Below are 21,077 nucleotides of genomic sequence, written 5' to 3' on the forward strand. Positions count from 1 at the left end.
GACAATCTGGATCTGCATAATTAGATCTAGACCACCCTGTACTGACAAGAGACAACTTCCTGCTATGTGCGTAACAGTACAAGCAGGCTTGCTATTGAGAATGAATGGGGGCAGCGAGGGGGCGGTTCATCACCAGCCCACCTCACAGTCACCTCCACTACAGTATGCTGCCTGCAACGTATGCAACACCACCACCCCCATTCAACACGCAGCCATCCGAGGCACATTACAATGCTACCCCCCGCCGCCCTGTTCAGCCACAACCGGATCACCACTTGCAGCATTACCAGCCACGCACCGAGAACGAACGGGGCAGCCATGTGTGGTGGGCGGGCAGTGAAACCGCTTGCTGCCGGGAGCCACCCAAGGGACACTACACTGTGCGAGCAGCGGAATCACCCCCCTCCAGTCTCCGTCCAGCCACCGCTTGCAGGGTCCGCAGGCCGAAGATGATGGAGCGGCAGTTACTGAGGCGCACGCGTCACAGCAGAGGCCCCGTTCATATGTCGTAGGTTGGATGTCCGTAACCTGGGGACTATCTATACCTACATTTTGTCATTTACTACTTAAATATGAAAAACGTTTGTTTTAACAATGTGTTTACACAGATTATTGTAGAAACGGAACGCGCATGAAATGCATGTGTTCCAAATAACAATCTATTATTTCCACTCTAAAACTCGAGCACTTCACTCCCAGATAAGCAAGACATGAGCTGGGAGAACTTTGTGAACGTTCTGCGACGGTGGGGGGGAAGGAATAGCAGGCTGCTTGTCTTTATCGGCACAGTTACATGACAAAAGAAGCTGATGGAGAGGTGAGATGGGATATAAGGTGGGTCGGATCTACAAGTTTTTTTGTAGTGTCTGCTAATTCTAGTGTTAAACAAAAAGTAACAATAGAAATATCCAGAGGAAACAAAGCAAAATAAAGGTATTTTCTTTACTACTATCAATTAACAGTTTTTATTGTCAAATTTTTTTGTTGCACTTTAGATACAATTATATAATCCCTTGCATCAGTCACTAATGTCTGTATCATCTTACACTATTTGAGATGGGTAAAGCTTTAGAACTGCAACAAGGATTTGGACTTTGACTGCAGCTAATGAAAATGAAAAACAAAAGCAATGAAAAACAAAAGCAGTTGAACAATATGTGTTTATATATAATATTATTGTGCACGTTTTTGATAATTTCTGGTGGTCTGCACAACAAGCAGGACTTGATGAAATCATCTGATTTAAAAAAAAAAGTCAAGTCAAGGGAGGTTTTACAATAGTGAACAATACATTCACACTTAACATACAGTATTCATTTATAGTTCCTTAAGAACATTGTGAAAATTAATCTTTAACTATACTCTGTGAAAAACACCTCAATGTATTACATAGTCCACACAAAGATACCAGTAAATATTCGAATAAAAAAAACAGAATACATCATAAAACCAAGACTTCTAAGTTTATCAATGAATATTCAAACAAATTGAAGAATACATCATAAAGCCATGACTTGAAGTCACATTTGCCAACCAATCACAGGTTTTAAAGTGTACAGTATCTCCACAAATGAAGTGCAGTGTTAGTTTGATGATGTTTAATAAACAGCTGATTTACACATTCTTCAATGAATAATTACAAAGCCCTGAGCACCAAAAAATACTTTGTCAGCAAACAAAATGAGTAAAGTTATTGTGAGCCCGGATCTGTGTTTAATAAATGATTGTGGGTTTGAAGAATCATGCAAGGTGAGTTGATGAGTGGGAGTCTAAAAATGTATAGATCATGCAATGACCAATGGACAGACAGAAACCACTCTCCCAACAGTTTTGAATAACTGGACTTTGAAATCTCTACCAGAAAACATTTTTTTTTGCAGTTAAAGGGTACTACATGTGAACTCACTGAAAAGAAAATACTTGAGAGAAAAAATAACCACAACAAGCATAGTTATGTGGCAGGAAACCTGTTTTTAAGCATGTCAATGCAGTTAGATTATTAGATTCATATAGTTATTAAATGTGTATAACCACATGTATAAACAAAGACAGGAGAAAAAAAAACACTTACAGGAGCACTGTCATGGTCTACAGAAAAATTACAAACAATCCATGTGTCAGGGTCATTTTCATTGTTAGCCAGGATTTTACGTATTGCTGATAAATACAGCACATCCCTCTGAGAGGCAGGCCAAACTCTCTGAAATTAAAATTCATTAATTGGCTTTTTGAAAGAAAACAAAAAACAAAAACATCAGAATGCATACCTCGCATACAAGGATTAGAATAAATATAAAGTCAAACTTGTGAGAAATTACATTTGTCACTTTTCTAACAAAATTCAGTACTCCTGTATAGCAATAACAAATAAATATAGAAAGAAAAAAAAAAAGACATTTAAATTGTGCATCACTTAACTGCACAACTTGGAATGTTAGAGTACTTCGCTCACAAACACCCCCGGCCTGTGCTACACGCCAGCCACTTTTCGTCTCTGCTGCTCACATACTGTATATGGATTTCACTTTCACCAAACAGATCTTTTAATTCTCACGGATAAGCCTCTTCATTGGGAAGAAACACTACTTTTTCCCTTATGGCTATGCGAATTAGAAGATCTACAAGTCTATGACTTGAATCCAAACAATATATTCGATCTCTTTTCGCTGTTCCGTTATTTCACAGAGTAATAATTTCTGCTTGTTTGCGCTAACGTGATCTTTACTATCATTTTTTTTTTTTTTTTTTTTTTTAAGATGTTTGAATTTTAGTACTTTCATTATCTCTAACCTGCTCTGCATGTGTATTGCGCCAACGTTTTTGAATTCTTTACAGTGTTCTACTTTGTTATCTACACACACAAGGGGGCTTTGCCCCCTGCTCGCTTCACTCACCAACCCCCGTGCCTGCGCTACGTGCTAGCCAGCCTCTTTGCGGCTCTGCCGCTCGCGTATGGGGATGCGAATGTACAATTTACACAGACTGTTATTTTCATGGGGATTGTTACATATGCATAATAGAATTAACTATTTTACATTACAGTGAGTAATTAACCATATTAAAAAATAGTAAAACGTAATAATTGGAAAGTAAATTATGTTTCTTGTTGCGTTCAAGTTTTTCATTGCGTTATACGATTTCATTCTGTTTGGCTTTGAAGTTAACGCAAATATTTTTAAAACTTACACTGTAAAACTTCAGTAAAAACTATTTTTTATTTAAATTTTCTTCAATATTGCTTTGAATTTTGAATCTGTGTTTGGACTTGCATTGTGACAACGCAACGTATAACTGTATAAATAAACTGACTTTTTTGAATGTTTGTCTCTGTGATTTGTTAATTATCTTTGCAAAATCTATTCTAATGGGAAACGGTTAACGTTTTAATATGAATGGCATACCAAGATCTCCTTTGTTGTCTAATGTTATCTGGGAAAGATGTACTACATTACCTTTCTTGGATACATCCTTCTTTCAACAGTAATTCTGCAGTGGAAAACCGGACGGTGTTAATGATTGCAGATATTCTACGGGATATTGTAAGTTGATGTTTTCATCTTCCGTAAGATCACCACCAACTGTTTCAGCATAGTCTATTGATATGCATTTAACCACTTTGCCGTGTAACCGATCAACAATTTTCGCATGAATTCGTTGAACTTCGTTTCTTGGTGCAAGGATTGCCCGTGTACCCATTTCTTCTGTTGATATCCCTTCAGGATGAAATTCATCAATGAGATTTGGACATAATATGTCTTCTTTAATTGGGAACTTAAAGTGAGGAAAACGTAAAAATTTATAAGAGCTGAGAGAGCAGGTAATGTGTTGGTTAAAAGCATTCACACGAATGAGATGAGAATGGACCATGTGCGTGTTTGAATATGGTTGACAGGAAGGCGCAACTTGAAACAATCTCTTGTCAAAAGTCTCGTCTTGCAGGACTTGGAAAAAATGTCGTCTCAGGATTTTTTTTATGTAATATATATGTACAGTGCATCCAGAAAGTATTCACAGTGCATCACTTTTTCCACATTTTGTTATGTTACAGCTTTATTCAAAAATGGATTAAATTATAATTTTCCTCAGAATTCTACACACAACACCCCATAATGACAACGTGAAAAAAGTTTACTTGAGGTTTTTGCAAATGTATTAAAAATAAAAAAACTGAGAAATCACATGTACATAAGTATTCACAGCCTTTGCTCAATACTTTGTCGATGCACCTTTGGCAGCAATTACAGCCTCAAGTCTTTTTGAATATGATGCCACAAGCTTGGCACACCTATCCTTGGCCAGTTTCACCCATTCCTCTTTGCAGCACCTCTCAAGCTCCATTAGGCTGGGTGGGAAGCGTCGGTGCACAGCCATTATTAGATCTCTCCAGAGATGTTCAATCGGATTCAAGTCTGGGCTCTGGCTGGGCCACTCAAGGACATTCACAGAGTTGTCCTGAAGCCACTCCTTTGATATCTTGGCTGTGTGCTTAGGGACGTTGTCCTGCTGAAAGATGAACCATCGCCCCAGTCTGAGGTTAAAAGCACTCTGGAGCAGGTTTTCATCCAGGATGTCTCTGTACATTGCTACAGTCATCTTTCTCTTTATCCCGACTAGTCTCCCAGTTCCTGCCAGTGAAAAACATCTCCACAGCATGATGCTGCCACCACCGTGCTTCACTGTAGGAATGGTATTGGCCTGGTGATGAGCGGTGCCTGGTTTCCTCCAAACGTGACGCCTGGCATTCACACCAAAGAGTTCAATCTTTGTCTCATCAGACAAGAGAATTTTCTCTCTCATGGTCTGAGAGTTCTTCAGGTGCCTTTTGGCAAACTCCAGGCAGGCTGCCATGTGCTACTTTTACTAAGGAGTGACTTCCGTCTGGCCACTCTACCATACATGCCTGATTGGTGGATTGCTGCAGAGATGGTTGTCCTTCTTGAAGGTTCTCCTCTCTCCACAGAGGACCTCTGGAGCTCTGACAGAGTGACCATCGGGTTCTTGGTCACCTCCCTGACTAAGGCCCTTCTCCCCCAGATCGCTCAGTTTAGATGGCTGGCCAGCTCTAGGAAGAGTCCTGGTGGTTTCGAACTTCTTCCACTTACGGATGATGGAGGCCACTGTGCTCATTGGGACCGTCAAAGCGGCAGAAATTTTTCTGTAACCTTCCCCAGATTTGTGCCTTGAGACAATCCTGTCTCAGAGGTCTACAGACAATTCCTTTGACTTCATGCTTGGTTTGTGCTCTGACACAAACCGTCAACTGTGGGACCTTATATAGACAGGTGTGCCCCTTTCAATATCATGTCCAATCAACTGAATTTACCACAGGTGGACTCCAATTAAGCTGCAGAAACATTTCAAGGATGATCTGGGGAAACAGGATGCACCTGAGCTCAATTTTGAGCTTCATGGCAAAGGCTGTGAATACTTATGTACATGTGCTTTCTCAATTTTTTTATTTTTAAATAAATTTGCAAAAATCTCAAGTAAACTTTTTTCACATTGTCATTATGGGGTGTTGTGTGTAGAATTCCGAGAAAAAAAATGAATTTAATCCATTTTGGAATAAGGCTGTAATATAACAAAATGTGGAAAAAGTGATGCGCTGTGAATACTTTCCGGATGCACTGTATGTATGTGTGTGTGTGTGTGTGTGTGTTTGTGTATGTATATACTGTGTGTATATGTACACACACACACACACAAATACATAAATATACACAGAGTCAATTGGTATATTAAAAAAAAAAAAAAAATGGCACACCTGCACTTCTCCCAGAAAATTGTTGCAGTTATACATGCTTTGGAATGCACATATTTATTTCTTTTGTTTGCATTAGAACAACACAAGGCAGAGAAAACAGGTGAAATCTGGTATTATATCACACAGAACTCCCGAAATTGACTGAACAAAATTATTGGCGCCTTCAACTTAATATTTGGTAGCACACCCTTTGAAAACAATTAATTGAAATCAACCTCTTCCTGTAACCAAGCAAAATTACACCTTTTTTTGGCTAACTGAATAGATTATAATATGCAAGCTGCTTGCAGTTGCCTGAAGAAGGGGCATAAGCTGCATCAAAAGTTTGCAGTTGCCAGACTTCTCATTGCATCCATTATGGCTAACATGATACAAGATCTTATGCCTGTAATCATGAATGAGGTGTTGTATAGGATTTAGATGCACACTCATTGCTGGCCAATTCAGAACTTTCTAGCTCTTTGTCTTAAATAATTTATTTCTTGGTGCTTTTTAAGATATGCTTTGGGCGATTGTCCTTCTGGAAGTCCCATGACCTCTGAGGGTAACCCAGGTTTCTGACATAGGCCCCAACATTGCTCTCTGAAATTCTCTGGTAGCCTTCAGATTTCATGATGTCCTATACAGTCAAAGCATCTAGTGCTAGAAGCAGCAAAGCAATCCCAAAATACCTATGAACCTCCACCATGTTTGACAGGGTTGTTCTTTTCTCCATGCTCAGTGTGATACACATAGACACAAAGATTAAGTCAACTTTACTCCAGTTAAACTAGTTGCTAGTGTGATTTCTATTCTAACATGTTATTTGCCACACAGAAGTTTAAGTGAAATCTAGTGATTTCTTTACAATTTTGAAAAGATACCAATTTTGTCCAGTCCATTTCTGGAGTTCAGTGTGGAATGGAATCAGATGACTTTTTTTTCCTCTGCTTTTTTATGTTGTTTTAATACAAGCAAAAGGAATAAACATGCGACTCCCAAAGCATTTGAAATTGTAATAAGTTTCTGGGAGAAGTGGCACAGTTTCTGAAATAAGTGAAAGGGTGCCAGTATGTTTGACCATGCATATATACACACACATTCATACACAAAACACACATACATATTCACAGAGATATATATAGATTTACACACTTACCTTGTGCGTCTGATAAATGATGACTGCATTATCTGCCAACGTTTCTACCACATTGAAATTTTCAACAGTTGCTATGGGTGAAGAAAAGGGAAAAATCAAAGATAAAATCAGAGCTGTTAAGTAGCAAGATACAGATGTAAATGCACAATTATAATAATATTTTTCAAAGTGTAAAAATATTAAAAATGCAGATCTTTATGTGAATACAAAAAAGTGACCAAATCACAAGATGCATTAAATATTAGCAAAACAAAATCAGTTTAACTTACTACAACTAAGATATTTCCATTGGATAATATGCTAAATGTGTTAAAGTTGATAAAAAACACTGTTTTAAGGCACCAAATGTACTTAATTTAATTTGTAAGATAATATACTTCGTAAAAATGTCACTAGAAAGCGGTGATGTTATATAATGATTAGCATGTACAAGTATGCTGTATCCTGTACACAGGACAATTATGACCCTGCAAACCTATTAATTTGGTAAAGTGAGCCAAAATTCAAGAACAACCTTGTAAAGACAATTTCACAGAGCAACTTCCACAAAGCTGAATGCATCTGTAAAGATTTGGAATATCAGGCAAGCTAGACTGCTTTAGTAGGTCTCAGCATGCCAGAAGTGTAAGCAGGGAAAACAAATATTGGCCCAACATTTCATGATTAGTTAATGAAGAGTAAAAATTTAAAACTAATTGTTTAACTAGGAACACAAAGAACCTCAGCATATTACTGCACAGGATAAAATTTGCTAAAGCAGCGATTAATACAAGGAAAGATACAGCCTTTTGCTACCAGTGCTAGGGTAATACGGTATGAGTGTGTTACTTAGTCAGATTACTTATTAAGTAACATGTATTGTTATACAATACTTGTATATATATAAATGTAGTCTAAGTTATTAAACAATAAAACATTAACATTCAAGAAGTAAAGATACATTTAGCACTACTGGAGTGGTTTCGGGTAAACTACATTTTAAAGGTGCTATAACACAACAGGGATCCCTTGTGAAAGGCGCTACGCGACCACTGTGGTATAGAAATTACATTTTCTATGTGATCATCCAAATTTCTGCCTGACAACCTTGTACTACGTGTCTGTGATTTACTTCTTAAAATAATCATAAAAGCAACCTTGAATGTTGCGGGGTTTTAGTGACCCAAACTCACCTTAAGGGACAGTAAGTAGTCGTGTAGGGCAATTTACAAACATAATCCTGCTTCGATGGAGCCGATTACACTCATTCGCAAAGATTTCCACTCTCCCAGGAGCCAACGGGGCACTTGAAGTGTCACAAACAGTGCGAGAAGAGAGGTCGCTGCCCGACATTCCGTGCCTCCCAGGGTCCACTTTGGTCTCACGACCCCTTGCCGCTGACAGCAGTCTCGTTTTCACATTGTTTACAGCTCGGTGCAATTAAAAAGTAGAAAGATGCAAAGCTGTTTTCCTCATCTCTTCTACTATCAAGTACTGCCAACTAAACAAAAGTTACAATGTGGCAGTTTCCGCGACAGTCACGTGGATGAATAAATAAAACTTCTCTGTCAGAACGCGCCTGGTGGCAGCCGGCTCAGCGCTGTAGTCCAGACAGGAGGGCTGGGAGAGGGCGACGCGGGGCGCACTTCTATGAGATAGATCGGTGTGTTTGTGTTTACTTCTTTTCAATATCAGTACAATAACTCTCACACAAATAATAATTCGTAAAGACGATATAAAAATGGCGTCTACAAACCAAGTGATTAGTTCCTGTATTATAATACGTTCTGTGGTCATATGTAATTTCTGTTTCAAACACGAAATGAATTTTATACATATAAAAAACGAAAAAAAAAATAATATATGGGTTACTAATCTTTCTCCCACTCCAAAAAAAAGTATTGCTTATTTCATAGAAGTATTGCCTACTGCTGCAGTACACAAAAGTTATTAATATACATTTAGTCCTGAACGTGCTGAGGGATAAACTTTATCCAGCCCATTTAGGTTCACAGGAAGACATTGATCACTGAAGCAGCATTGGGTTAACACAAGAAGCTGATGGACTTTAACAGCTAGGAGACACTGTCAAAATGCTCTCTCAAGTGTCATGACAAATTTTCCAAAGTATCTGGATGAGATACTGGAACAGCTTAGCCATTAGCTAAACAAAACAAGCTTGATGGACTGACTAGTCTCCTCTCATTTGTCAAATTTGTTATGTTCAAACTAAGACACACACACCCAACTTCTTAGGGGCAGCTTTAAATAGCTAAGCTTCTCCTGGTATTCCAGCCACATCAGACAGGTCTCTGCCACCCGAGGAGCATGCTCCTCTCAGGTAAAGGCCCAGGGATGCTATCATATTGATAAAACACACTAAAATTATCACATTTTGCTGTGATTTCCCAAAACCATTTGCTACATACTGTGGCTGTGAAACTCAATCTACTGGACCAAACCCAACTTACAATTCTTATCCCTCTTGCACAGCAAAAAATATTAACTATTCTTCTTGAGCTTATGGAACAAAAAACTAGCTCACATGTTCATCAGTGAGGGAGTGGTACTGTCACTATACATTTCCTGTAGAAATTTAAATGTAACAGTAATCAAACAACAATTCATTAATTACCTCAAATAGAAATCAAAGCTCTCAAAATAAAATATTGCGTGAATGTGTTTGGAAGAGGCTTTTTCAGAAACATTTTACAAAAAAAGTCTAAATTCAGACGTCAAATAATTCTAAATTAAATTATTATTCATACCTCTGCAAAAGGCTTGTTTATTATGCATATATAATAACTTACTTTCCCAGTCATTGCGAACCTCCACATTCCAAAAATAGTGACAGACCTCATGACCTGTCACCCCTTTGACTATGTGAGTTGCTTTTAAAGGATCAAGAACAATGCCATTTTCTTCCACTTCTCTTCTATAAACCTGCATTGTAAACATATTTACATTATTCATGTACATTTGAGTCTATTTAAAATAATCTTAAAACAAAGTATTCACTGCATAGAACTATAAAAGTAGAGCTTATAAACAAAACAAAAAATTGACTAAGCAAAAACACTGCTCAAGTCTGCAAAGCATTTAATACTAGAAAATATCTCCTAAAGAAAGGGAATGAAAAATGGTTCAAAGAAATTTTACAATCAGTACCACTGAGAAATGCATTACTTAGGACCATCTTCACTCCACCTGGAAGTAAAATGTACAGTACATGAGTGAACCTAACAAGGAAGCAAAGCGTAAAATGCACAAGAATTTTGAGGACTGACACTTTAGTCTAGTCTCTTTGACAACTAACTCACATTGCCAGAAATAACACAACTTTAATTTATTTTGTGGCAGGAGAACGATGTGTGTGTGTGGGAAGTGGGAGGGGGGTAATTCATTGGCTTGTGAGGGATTTTAAAGTGTTTACAAGGAATGGTATGAGCATCATGGACTACCTGATTTAATTTGCCATGCGCTGCATACAGAATTAATTCACAGTCATTCTTTCTATTAACTTAAAAATAAATCCAGTCATGTGCCAACTCATGGCTCCATTTGGGGGTGGCCATTTAGCCATACATCAGATTGGACGTATAAGGGTCACAAAGTGTGCAGGTCATTGCAATTCAGGCAATGTGTGTCTGGAGTGGGTAACCAGTATGCCTACTTTAACTGCCAGTAAAGAGTAACATAAACCATGACTCTACTGCTTAAAATCAATTCCATTTGTAAGATTGGTTACTGCCTCACAGCCAGAGCACTTTGGATAGTATTCTGATTCCCAATAACACGGAATCCAATGAGCCACTTAGAAAAGGGATGGATGGATGGAAGTCATGTCCATTGCAATCAGAGGATAAACGCTGCAATGTAAGTGATTAAATAAGTTAGGAATTATGGGAAGGATAATCAAATGTGAAACACAAGTTGAAATATTGTAACTGATAGTTGAGTCTTAACACCCTCACACTGTCAAAGTCATTATTTTTACTTCTAAACTAAATGTATGCTGTGATAAAAGAAATAAGTTCTGATCGTAAGAATTCACCTCAAATTACCCAATTTTCAGAAGTTTTTCTTTTCTTATTAAACACTACTACAATAGCAATGTCACAGTAAAATCTATATATATAATTATCTAAGCTGCCGCCAGAACGGGCAAGACACCCATGAAAGCACGCAGGAAGGAGCCACGCCCACACCCATGAAAGCACGCAGGAAGGTGCGACGCCCACCAACTCAAAGACCATTGGATACGACGAAAACTCGCAGAGCCACGCCCACCAACTCGGACGCGACGCCTCGGAAAACACGCCGACATTTCTGTTTGTCTGTGCTACAGTCCACATGCAGCTCTGAGCCACGTTGACTTTTCAGTTACGACCGCGTGCAACATTGCAAACTGTTTTACAAGCTACATACAGCAATTCACATCCGCGACAAACATGCGTCTTCTTAGATGGTCCTGCAGGAACACGGAAAACATTTCCCCGCCCACCAACACTCCTTTTTCCCCGGCCCGCGTCCACCCTCGCTCTCTAGGCATTCCCACTGCCTGCTCATGTGCCCAGACACAACAACTCACTGACCACCCCGTAAGTCGCTTTCAGCTGTGCTAGGAGTCCACATGCACCTCTGAGCCACGTTGACTTTTCATTATTCTTTTCGGTTATGACGCACGCACCACCATCGTAAACTGTTTTACACGCCATGGTCCTAGAGTTGGTGGGCAGGTCTCCGTGAGTTGCTGTTGCAAGCGGACACATGACCAGGCGGTGTGTATGCTTTGAGAACGAGGGTGGACGCGGCAGGACCATGTAAGAAGAGGCATGTTTGTCGCAGATGTGAATTGCTGAATGCAGCATCTAAAACAGTTTGCGAGGGGAATCCCATGGGATCCTTAAAACAATCCTTTAAAACTGAGGTTAAAACACAATGAAGGAAGCAGTCTTTAAAAACCAATAAGCCCTGTGCCTCTGTTTCATTAGCGTCTCACCTGCTTCACCGATGCAGGCCCTGCAACAGTTGAGACGCTCTCTCAGCCGCTGACCTTCTCTGTGCCTGACTCCACTATAGGCTGCAACAAAATTATGAAAGTTACGGGCGCATTTGTTTCACACAAGCTGTGTGTGTGGGTGGGTTGGTGTTAGTTAGTTAATTAGTTACTCGAAGGATTTCAAGATTTAATATGCACAAGCGGTAACACTGCAAAAGCAGCCCAAACCAGAAAATACGGCTGGCAAAAAGTGGCCGACAAATTAAACGCATGTGCATTGTACTTACTGAAAGCAGTGTTAAGGATTTTGCAAATGTTAATTTTTTCCCTCTGCTTAAAAAACATTTAAAAAGCAGCGTTATTATGCGGCGTATACTACGCCGCGGGTTGGTATGCAGCGTGTAAAACAGTTTGTTTGTCGCGGATAATTTGCCTTTTACTATTACACGAAGAAAATTTCCTGTTAATACTTTGCTACATTGATATAGCGGTGTTCTCAGTATTCAAAGCGCTATCCACACAGGGAGGAACCGGGAAGCGAAACCACAATCTTCCACCGTCTCCTTACTGCAAAGCAGTTAAAGAATACACTGGGCTCGATTTTGTTTTCACTTCTGTTTACAGAGATTGGGTCGTAGATAGCATTGTTGCAATGTTACTTTTCTTGGTGGCTTATTACATTACGGATGTTTCACATGTTCATTTTTTCCCCTGTGCTTAAAAGACATTAAAAAAGTGTTTCTCAACTGTGACTCCGGAACATCTCAGTACGCAAGCTATATTAAACGTCAACAACAAAGACTCGCTATACCTTAATCTACAAGTACTGACATCCCTACAGACGAAGTAACTTTCACCAGCGTGGCCTTCATCACAGATGATCCCGCTTTCAGTCACGGACAATTATATATGCTCTCTCCAGAGGTCCATCTTTTCATTCACTCACAGTGGTATCCACAAACCCACCCCATTTGGACAACTGTGTTGTTCAGGAAGTGTTCACCCATCAATACATAATTATGCGGCGTATGCTACGCCGCAGGTTGGCTAGTGTGGCATTAACTTTCTTACTGGTGCTATGAGAGAGAGAGATTAGGAGCAGGCGTTGATACAGCGCATTTCCGCACCCACCACACGACAAACCAACTCAGGATCCCAGATTACAACTCGAGTGCAGCCACACCGATTCAGATGGAATGGAACAGTGTGAGGTTTTTTTTATGGTGGCTGAAGTGCCAATTCTGCCACCAACCCCCAAGTTTTTCCCTGCAGGGTGCTATGATCAGGATTAAATAAATCACTGATATTCACTGCTGAGGAGGAGTACAAGACACTAAAATCTTACTAATGCAATACAATTTAATTAAATGCAATACACATGTCATCATCAATTGGTAGTCAGTGGCTCTACAAAGAAAACATTTTCCTTTAACTCAACTGGGTAGGAAGGCTTGATTTTTGAATTCCATAGAGGTCATGCAGCTATTTTCGGTATCAATTTTTGCAACCTGAATACAAGTGTCCACTCACACCTGCTACACAATTAAAAAAAAAAAATAAGCAATTGTAAAAATATTACTATAGTGAAGATTAAGCAGACTTTCACTTGTAACATACAGTTCTATAATTTAACTCTTATTATGCTTTCACTTGAAGACGTGTCATCTTGCCGTATGACCCTGACGCACCATTTTTTAGCTGTTATTTTTATTGGCTGTTAATTGACTGGTTCCTGGTGTCTGACAAAGTCCACTTTGCAAATGACACCAGACAACTATCATGATGTGTCCTTAAGTTGCGTCTACGGTCTTGAAATTTCTACCTTTAATACTGTTACACTGTGAATGCTTAAGAGCCGGTTAAAAATATTGACCAGTGTGGTCTCACATTTTATTACTTGTTCTTCACCACTTTTCCAGATGACAATAGGATGCAGTTTTTATTTATCAGCTCCAAGGCACTAAAATTTTCCATCTTTCAACATCAAGTAGCACTAAGCCGGAGTGACAAAACTGGAAAAAAGTGCCTCTCAGTCTTGCAAGAATGAAACTGCATGCACTTTAAATAGGCACAGCAGATAACTGAAGTAGTGTGGTGCACAATTTAATGTAAAAAGAGAGATTACAGTTTCTAATTCAATGGTTTGTTAGTTGCTCCAATATTTAGCACCTTGGGTACAAGGCTATTCTTCAATTCGCATCTGCAATACATGCTACCAAATCTTTTACGGCACATAAAAGTGATGTTTTATACACGCAGGAACAGCTGTACCTGCATCCGTGCAAAACTCTAGACCAACCTGTCACACCAGTGCCTGTGTGTTTGATCCACTGCTGCCTTCTGGGCATTTCCTCCACAAGTGTGTCTCATTGTACATTTCCCAAATTTCCAATATAAACATTTCCAGATCATTGTTCTTTTAATTCTTATAACTTTTGGTCCAATTGAAAGAGTTCAACTATTCTTCAGGTGTAATTTTTTATTGCTTACAATTGCCTTTATCCACATAATTATTACATATTTTAACTTTAAATAAATAATAGCTTGGGTGACTTTCAAATCATATTTTTTTTTACACATTGACAAGTGCAAGTTTAAATATGTTTTATACTTTTAACACTTCATAACAAAGTGTAAAAATTGATTCTCCAAAGTATCCTAAATTTTAACAAAGTTTCCTCTTCTAACCAGAAAACTCAATTTTTAACTTAACTATAACAATTGAAAATTGGGATGTAATCTGTATACAAATCATAATATATTGCATCCTGGTTTCAGTTTTAAATGCACTTCCTCTTAATTTGCACGTGTCCTCAAATTTTTCCAAGTACATGCATCATCAAAAAAATTAAATGATTCTGCTGGATCAACTTTACTAATTGTCATTTAGAATTGGAGTTGGATTAGACCCTTCTCAAACTATCTTTCTCTAACATTGACATCTTTATCAGTATATATACAAACTACATGTACAGGACAAGCTCTAACAAAGAAAGGTTCAAAACAGCATATATACTTTATTTTTAATATGATTGAGCTGCTAGTGTAACTTCATAAATACATAAACAAGAAATAAGCTAATTGGTTTCTGCATGATTAATCTCTTTTCTTTCATCTAAATTTCATCACAATCTCCAAATTAACACTACACAAGAAATCTTAAAACAGGGAAGAACAAAGAAATATGAAATACGAGAGGAGATCATTCAGTTCATCAAACCTGCTTGTTTAGTTAATAGCTTAGCTGTACCAATGTACCTACCACTTGCCTAAAATTTAAAGGTCATGAACTTGACTCAAGAATAAGCAAGATTTTACACAGGATGAATGAAGTAATTAAATTTTAGTTAGTTAAACTGTATTACTGTATATTGTGATTGTTGTTAGGCAAATGTGTCTTATTAGTGAGCGCAATTTCAAGACAAGTATGACTAATACATGCTTCCATATCCTCAAAGAGACACTAAAACTTTCAGGTAAAAATTAAACTCCAAGATAAAAATTGCTGCTGAATGTAGTAAGAACAGCTGCTGAATCAATAAAAACTGCACAACTTGGCAAAAAAGAAATTATAGCAAGGTTTAATTGTTTTAAAAATAGTATTGTGCATTTTTGCAATCCTACCTTCATTTCTCCTTCTTCCACAACAAGTTGCCAATTGGCATCACCGCCTACATCTTGCAGGGAGTATGTCATGTGATTCTGTACCATTTCTTCCACCTACCACAAACAAAAGAAAACCAGTACACCATGTGAGTAAACAGACCTGTACTATCTGCATTTATTGAAATGATTTTTCATTTTTGTCAAAATGCAGAATTTACTAGAGGTCAGAGAGAGAAGAAAAAAAAAAAAAAACACCCACAGGAATTGCAAGCAAGTTTTTCTTTTCTCATTGTTAAATTAAAGGTATTTACAATTTACAGTACTATTTATTTGACAGTACCTACTTTTTAAGCGAGTGACTCATGATAATTAGCCTCAAATGTAGTTCATATAAACAAGTAAACTTTCAATGTAGTTCAGCCCTTACTAGCTTCTGACAGTGCAAAAAATACCAATACAATTAACCAGTAACTTTAAACATTCTATGAAATATACTTCAACTGTGACATTTTTGGCATTTGCATTGATGGCACTAGCAAACTTTACTTGATGGAAATGCCTGGCTTTACCCCAGAAATCCTAGATGTGAACGTATCAACTTAAGACCTACAAAATGCTATTCTTTGTGTCTGTGGCACTCTCTTTTCCTTAGACTACTACATGCAGCCTAAGAAGGAAAGAAAATGATGGTTAAAAGCCTACAACAGTTCCATACATTTTCCAGGTTGAATCACAGCACTACAGCTGAAAGTGAAGTGGGATGAAAAATAGAGACGTATAGTACAGTATTGGCAATAAAAATGGTGTTTATTACCAAATCAAATACTATATAGGAGAGTAGCTCTTATGTAGGTCAGCACAGTAGCAGAATCAATAGCACAGCTGCTTTATAGATCTATCATTATCATTGGAATTGTTTGTCGAGTTTGCATGTTCCCTCCATATCCACATGCAAAATTAGCAATTTTGTGATTCTAAAATAGTGTGAGCAGGTATAAAATGCTAGCATTATGACTAAATCCTGAAAACAATCTTACCATAAGTGCTCAAAGCACTGTAGCACACATAAATGAAGCTACCAGAAACCACACCCTGGGGGTGAAAGGTTGCCATGAAGGAAGAATGGCAATGAGGTGAAACACACAACCAAACTTGCATGGCAGAATATCACAAAAACATATACAGTATACCTTTCCAAATATTACATGATAAAGACATATACATGTGTAATTTCAAGATGGGGCAAAGATATTAAAAAATATTCATTGCTTGAAAATGGTAAGTTTTGAGGCTTTTATTTTCATGTTTGCACCAATGTTTTGTAGATCCCACTTTAAAAAGCAAAAACAGGCATAGAATAAGTTAACAACAAAATCTGCAGTGAAATTAGGATGATTGGGGAGTAAAGAATATTTTTTTAAATTGTATTCAATGTGAAGTCCTCTTATACTCAAATACACTACAACTATCTTCCCTTTACCTAGCTGAATTATGTGGATTTAACTTAACATGAACACCTTTTTATGTTAATGCACACAATGTTACCACAGAGTGGGTTATTTCTGTGTACCCTTGAGAAAAAAAAAATTGGTTGAGTTTTAGATATACTGTATAGTCTATATGACACAACTGCTTCTGCGTTATTCTGGGGTATTTTTGTTGACAAAGTCTTGCATAAAGTAGGCATGTATGTAAAGAAACACCCCATTTGTTGACAAACTATCGCAAAGAGTTTCAGGAGGGGTTCTCATGCCTTTGTACAGGAATGACATTTGTAAAAATACTAAAGATTCTAAGACATCTTATTTCTGCCCAAGTGACACAGGTTTTGTAAGGTTGTGGATGCTTCTTTATTGTTGAAATTTGTTTTCATTAAACTGGCAAAATTGTTGCACATCTTACACCTGTGTTTCTTAACCTTTCTGGTGTTGTGACCCACTTTTTCCCTATATAACTGTCTTGGCAACTCAACAGAGTAGTTGAATCGAATGTGACAATCAGAATGCGGGTCTCTCTTGGTGAATTAGGTGTGATCATCAGAACAGGTGGAATATAGTGGGATCCTTGGTGAACAGTGTGTGATTATCAAGGTGGTGTGGGTAATCAATCATCGGACCCACTGCCATTGTAAAAATATAACTGCAGACCCATCCCATGATAGCCCACAATGACCAAGTGGTTGAGAAACACTGTCCTACATCACAAAACTTTTTATTCTTCTGAACGGTAAATATTATACTTTAAACTAAAATTATGTAATAATACTCAAAGCTTCATTTTATAGATAGTGAAATGTACACTTAATTTTCTAACTGGCATAGTAATTAACTGGCAAGTTTTAGATTAGTTATGGTGAACTATAAACCTCCATAATTTCATCATTTTATCATTTTCAGTGAGGTATGATAGCATATTCAAAATGTTCTTGTGTGAATAATGTGGGGACCCATCTAAACCTTCATGTAAAAAAAGCCACTGGTACAATTTCCCCAAAATTCTGGTTTGTTTAGAGAGATGTGGAAACGCCAATCACATTCTAGTACAGATAATTAACTACACAAAGACCCTTTGGAATCGGTGGTCTTGGTGCAGTACAAAGCAAACACTTGGATGATTTACATGAGGTATGAAGGCGATTAGACACAGGGTGGACCAAACAATGGGAAATACTGTGCATTATGAGTGGAACTGTGCATGTTGTGGTAGTCTGACAGGAATTTAATTCATAGCAAGAGTCCAGGGTTAACATGGCGCATTAGAAACAATAAAAAGGTAAAAAAAATAAAATGTTGGGGTGGATAAATTGTAAATGTAAATAATAGTTTACTGCACTACCACTTTTGCAAACCTGCAAAGTTCTGGTATGTACTTTGGTACTCTGGACCAGCTTTATATATGGAGTCATTTGGGGGTTAGGTTTTGGGTGGTTACCTGCAGCTTTTTACAGCAACATTTATTTCTAAAGTTTTGCTGTACATGAGTGTATATAAAGGATTATGTCATACTGATGCTTTTTTTCCCAATGTACAAAAAAGTCACTTTATCAAAAAATCAACATTAATATGCAGTAATATTGCATTCTCAAATTTTGTTTTCATGCCTAATTTAGACCCCATCAATTACTTTTTCTGTCAAAAAAGCATCACTTTGACATTAAGGGCCATTTTGAGATGAAATTATGTCCTTTATGGTGTCATACACCAGCTGCATTAACTTTTATCACGCTTGGACTAATAAGAGGGACATCATGTTGTTTAAAGATGAAGTTTAGGCCTAAAAATGCATGTTCACATTCTGAGGTTTTTGGGCTAATAGTAGAGAGCATTTTCATAACCTCTAGTATACCTGTTAGGAATGCAATGGTTTCCTCTCATGTCCTTTCTGTAATTGCACAAAGCATGATCTGCTTGGAATGTAGTACTGCTCTCGGATTTAATTTTTCTAAAATTCTCTAAGGCTGAACATTTTAAAATTTCTGACATAAGCATTGCTGGAACATTCCAGCAAAGCCAACATGTGATGAAATTCAAGTTTTTGAATGTTTTAGACAATTTTCTCAGCTATAGTAAGCCCCAGCAGTTGAAAAGAGTTACCTGCAGATTCAGTATACATTTTTATTTCCAGCACTGCATCAGCATTTCTTAAAAACAGTCTAAAAGTTACTGTGCTTTCTCACCTTTTCAATTCTAAAATTAGCTTTAACTGAAAGTAAGTACCTCTTTAACCAGCTGGTTTTTGTATACTCTCTGTATAAAACGGTACATTCTCTGACTTGGTTTTCATGCTGCCCCATCCCTGCAGTCATCACTGCTTTGCAAAATATCCTCTGTATTTTATCTGCTAAAAAGTTCTTCTAGTATTTGAAGTTGGTTTCTTTTCATTTTTGTTATAATTCTTGCTTGTTATTTTGATAACTTTATTGCCAGTTACAAGTGAAAGAAGTAATGGAATGGTTTGCCTTATATATACTCTCACTCTTTTTAATTCATTACAAATTAAGTTATTTCTGTCACAATAAATGATGAGAGGATATGGTAAACGTTTGGCACTCTTGCCCTCACTGTTCCTGGATATGCACATAAAGGTGACAATTCAAATAAAACAACTTGAACAATTATCAGTCAATCACAGCAAGCCTAGCACCTGATCAGGCACCTAATAAATGCCTCTGTGCATGCGATTGTATAGCAGTTGAAAAAAAAGGTGTAATTTCATTTGTGATTGGGTTGATCAAAACACATACAGAGATGGAGCGCATAAAGTAGACTTGTGGTTTAAGGCAACCTAAATTGAGGTTACATTTATATGGTGGCTACTGGGGAATGTAAAAACAAAATATTATACAGTAAGTGAAGCTGACCTGATCTGTCATAAAACCTGAAAACATACTTGCCTTCTTTAGTACACTTGCCAATTTGAAATGCACCTTATTTGTTCTGTATGCGGTAAGCACACAAGTACTTTTTTCAGCCATGCGATAATTGGTGGTTTTGTCATAGATCTGCGTTTGGTAAATAAACCAAATAATTATGGAAAACACAGCAGTGCACAAGCACAACTGTTGTTGACCCTCAATGATTTTTTTTCCCCCCTGGGGAAAAAGTGTTTCTGCCCAATGATAGAAGTTCAACACATGCCCATGAGATGTTTATTTTTATGTTTAGTTACTTTGCAGTGTGAAATGCAACTAAAACTGGAAATTTAACCAAATTAAAAAAATCATTTATAGTCCATTTGCTTTGTTCCACATTAAGGAATGTGAAAACCTCTTTAATTAGGATTTTTCCTTTTTAAATTGCACTCGATACTATCCTACTGAGACTACTGCTTGGTCTCTTATTAAAAAAATCACCAATTCGACACTAATACTGCAAAAGAAATGCATACGTTGCCAAATGCAGTTGTCATAAAACAGGGTTGTCTAACTCCGGGCCTGGAGGGCTACAGGTTTTCATTCTGACCCTTTTCCTAATCAATGACCAGTTTTCACTGCTAATTAACTTCTTTTACCTTCATTTTAATATCCCTGATTTTAAGGATTCAGTCCCCTGAATTTATTCCTTTCTTCATTAAATGGTAGCAGAAATGAAATGTGAACCGAGCTCCAGCTAAATCAATTTCACTCCAACTAATCTTTTAATGAGAAGCTGATTCTTGCTGTTAATTAAACCCGTTATTTAATTAAATGGCTTATTGCTGCTCTCATTCTGCCACAGCAGACATTTCCAAAACTGTTGATTTTTCTAAGAACATTGTCAAAATTGTCTTTCTTTATTTTTAAATACTATATGATGGGCAATGGTAAGATGGTCATGAGGCAACTTGTTTTGCGTCTCATTATTTTTTGGCTGCTAATTAAGGAAAAAAACAACCAAGGGGCCTGAGTCAAGTTAATTAAAACTAAGACAAAATTAGTTAATTAGCAGCAAAAACTGGTTAGAATGAAAACCTGCAGCCACTGCAGCCCTCCAGGACTGGAGTTCGACACTCGTGTCATAAAAGATTGCACATCACTTCTGCAAATCTAATGATGAAAGCATTCTTAATTTCACTTTTTACCATTTTTAATGACAAGAAGGTATTATACA

The 21,077-nt window shown here is 37.5% G+C and overlaps 1 protein-coding gene across 2 annotated transcripts in view; it reads right to left on the reverse strand.

The window, feature by feature from the left end:
• Positions 1-21,077, reverse strand: part of LOC114654858 (ceramide transfer protein) — a 118,860-nt gene that overhangs the window by 12,124 nt on the left and 85,659 nt on the right. For both annotated transcript variants that reach the window (XM_028805687.2, XM_028805688.2), the window contains 4 exons: positions 15,508-15,603; positions 9,692-9,824; positions 6,903-6,973; positions 2,072-2,200 (listed from right to left, as the gene is read on the reverse strand). In XM_028805687.2, coding sequence (XP_028661520.1) covers positions 2,072-2,200; positions 6,903-6,973; positions 9,692-9,824; positions 15,508-15,603 — 429 coding nt within the window. The remainder of the gene's footprint in view (positions 1-2,071; positions 2,201-6,902; positions 6,974-9,691; positions 9,825-15,507; positions 15,604-21,077) is intronic.

The sequence above is a fragment of the Erpetoichthys calabaricus genome, chromosome 7 (assembly GCF_900747795.2).
Source record: "Erpetoichthys calabaricus chromosome 7, fErpCal1.3, whole genome shotgun sequence".
In the NCBI taxonomy this organism is placed as follows: domain Eukaryota; kingdom Metazoa; phylum Chordata; class Cladistia; order Polypteriformes; family Polypteridae; genus Erpetoichthys; species Erpetoichthys calabaricus.